This window comes from Octopus bimaculoides, chromosome 30 (genome assembly GCF_001194135.2).
Source record: "Octopus bimaculoides isolate UCB-OBI-ISO-001 chromosome 30, ASM119413v2, whole genome shotgun sequence".
NCBI lineage: Eukaryota > Metazoa > Mollusca > Cephalopoda > Octopoda > Octopodidae > Octopus > Octopus bimaculoides.
Window position 1 is genome coordinate 2,763,133 of NC_069010.1, and position 2,987 is coordinate 2,766,119.

Genomic DNA, 2,987 nt, shown 5'->3' on the forward strand with positions numbered 1-2,987 from the left:
ACAAGGTATCATATCTTTTACCCGTTCCAGGAATTGGGCTGCGGTCATGCTGGGGCCACCGCCTTGAAAGTTTTCTCTTTTTTTTTTTTTTTTAGTCGAACGAATTGACCGCAGGATTGTCATTGTACGCCTTCAATAAACCCTGAAGTTTCCACAGTGGCAGCCAAGCAGGAAAGATACGGAATTCACAACAAAACGAAGATAGCAGGGCGTCCACGAGAAATGGTAATCGAATTCGATTTTACGAGCGTCAAATAGGAAATTATCTTCTTTTAAAGTCTTGTACTTATTTCTACCGGTTTCTTATGCCGAATCGCTAAACAAACCAACACCGGTTGTCAAGCGTTGGAGAGGAACATTCCCCGTACATACATAAGGTAATCTTCAAGTTTAGGGGGATAAAAAAAATAAATAAAAATATTCAAGGTAAGTAACTGAACGTCTTACCAGTATTCTCCGTACATCTCTGTTTATAAATAAATCACACACGTGATTTGATTGACGTTAGGGTTAGGATTAGGGTTAAATTTATTTATAAACAGCTAGAAGAAAACGGATAATACTGGTAAGTCGTTCAGTTATTTCCCTTGAATATTTTTATTTATTTATTTTATCCCCCTAAACTTGAAGATTACCCATACATAATGTACGACAGGCTTCTACACTGTTTCCATCTATTAAATTCACTCATAAGGCTTCGGTTTGGCTGTGGCTATAATAGAAAACACTTGCCCGAGGTGCCATGCAGTGGGACTGACTTCGAAATCTTTTGGACGAGAAGTAAACTTCTTAAATGGCCACAACTAGATGAAATAAAAGACGTAAAGATAAAGGCTGGAACATATTTAATCATAAGTCTGCGACGTATTAATTAGGACGAAGTAAAAATCAAAAATATAATTTACCAAATGATTTGAAAAAAAAAGATAAAAGTAATCGCTGCGGGCAGGATTCGAACCTGCGCGGGTATAACCCATTGGATTTCAAGTCCAACGCCTTAACCACTCGGCCACCACAGCCAGTACATGTGTAGTTTACAAAATATATTTATAAATCAAATATGACATATTGATTCACTGTCAACAATACTGACTTTGAAATGTTTCTATAACTTTAGTTAATATATTTATCGACTCATTTTTTAAAGGTTACGATGAACAAGAGATATTTCACTTAGGATGGAAATAGTATTTCGATACTGGGTGGTTATTTTATTTTTACTTTAGATGCGTCAATTAATAACATAATAGCAGAAAAAAATGTATTTATGTTTTAATGAAAAAAATTAAGATAAATCTAGTTGGCAATATATTGGTTTTATTCCAAGTATTTTAGAAGATGTACCAGGCGTTGTTTCTACGTCCATTTCTGTTCTTCGTTATATAACACGCTTACACTATCATATAGGGAAAAATCGGCTGAAATAGCAAACGGTTTTGTACAAAGGTGACAAAGAAATATTTATAGATGTCACATATGACACGTCTTAGAAATTAAGTTGAACAGAAAATTTATAAAGATACGAATATTCGGTGACACATTCTACATAGCTGCGTATGGATATAAGACGAAACCTGACCGGAAATGGCGTCTCTCATACTCTCGCTCTCTCTTTCCCCCGGTCTCGTGATTTAGGCTCAGAGCGTCTCTGTTTGTTTTTCTCATTCTCTGTTCCTCTCTTTCTTTTTCTTTCTTCCTGTTTTATCTCTTCTCTCTGCTTGTCTTTCACGCTCTGTTCCCGTCTCTCACTCCTACTCCCCCTTCTTTCTGCCTTCCTTTTTCTCTCTTGTCTTTCACTCTCTCCGTCTTCTCTGTATCTTCTTCTGTGCGGGCTTCGTGCGTCTCCGTTTGTTTTCCTTTCTTCATCCTTGTGTTTCGGGAGACTTCCAGTGTCTCCGTTTGTTTCTTTCCAGAATTAGAATGCTAAATTCGAATTTGGAAGACGTCTTAAATGAGGGAAGAACGAATATTATGTTTGTGTGTGTAAGATAGTTGTGCTTCGGGTTTGTCCGTCAGTTTCCGGAATTTAAACACGAAAATAATTGGAGGCGGGTAAGTGTTGAGTCTAAGTTGTGGTGTTTGGAAGAAGTGGCTACCATGCATCGTCACACGCGGATGAAGAAGGAACTTCAGATGCTGAAAGATTCACCACCACCCGGCATTGCCTGTTGGCCGAAAGGAGACAGCATTGAGAGCTTAGAAGCTCGTATGTAACTATTTCTTAGTCTTTACCATTGTGTGTGTGTATGTGGTCAGTACCTTCCGTTACTTTGTGACCACGCTTTCTGTATTTATGTACGCTTAACTACAGTTTGGGGCCCCACCAACTTCGTCTTCTCGTAACTTTTTGGAGAGTACATGTTTGTAAATGAAATTTTATAGAGATATGTTTTCGAAGGTGAAGATTACACAGTTTGTGTGTGTATATATAATATATATATGTATGTATTGGTGCTGGTCAGTACCCTCCGTTACTTTGTGACCGCGCTCTCTATGTTTATGTACGCTTATCTACAGTTTGGGGCCCCACCAACTTCGTCTTCTCGTAACTTTTTGGAGAATACATATTTATAAATGAAATTTTATAGAGGTACGTTTTCGAAGGTGTAGATTACAACTGTAATTATGAAAAAGAAAATGCTGACGTTATAGATATTGGTAGTAACAAAATCTACACACGCGTGCCCCCCCACCGACTTTATTGCCTCATCACTTCCAGAAAAATGGTTATTTTTAAATGAAATTTTCTACAAATATGCTTCAGATGGTGTACATTCTGGTTATATCGGAATATGTGGTGGTAAACTTTTTCGGAGGGTGGGATGATGAGTTTCGGAAAATTCACAGGAGTCATGCTATTAGCTGTCAGAAGTGAAAGTGCTCACTGCTAGTGAAGTATCTGTCTGTCTGCCTGCATGCCTGTTGCTGGCCTGTCGATTCTTTGGCTACTGACAGCTAATACCATGACTGGCCGGTGCGAGCTATAT

At 38.2% G+C, this 2,987-nt stretch overlaps 1 protein-coding gene and 1 non-coding gene across 2 annotated transcripts in view; one reads left to right on the plus strand and one right to left on the minus strand.

Annotated features, from left to right (window-relative positions):
- Positions 1 to 937: 937 nt before the first annotated feature.
- On the minus strand, positions 938 to 1,019 carry Trnas-uga (transfer RNA serine (anticodon UGA)). Its single transcript has one exon. It is a non-coding gene; the product is annotated as a tRNA-Ser (tRNA).
- A 587-nt stretch (positions 1,020 to 1,606) lies between these two features.
- Positions 1,607 to 2,987, plus strand: part of LOC106878276 (ubiquitin-conjugating enzyme E2 T) — a 16,076-nt gene continuing 14,695 nt past the window's right edge. The window contains exon 1 of the mRNA XM_052978068.1: positions 1,607 to 2,210. Within this exon, the coding sequence (XP_052834028.1) occupies positions 2,098 to 2,210 (113 nt within the window). The 5' untranslated portion in view covers positions 1,607 to 2,097. The remainder of the gene's footprint in view (positions 2,211 to 2,987) is intronic.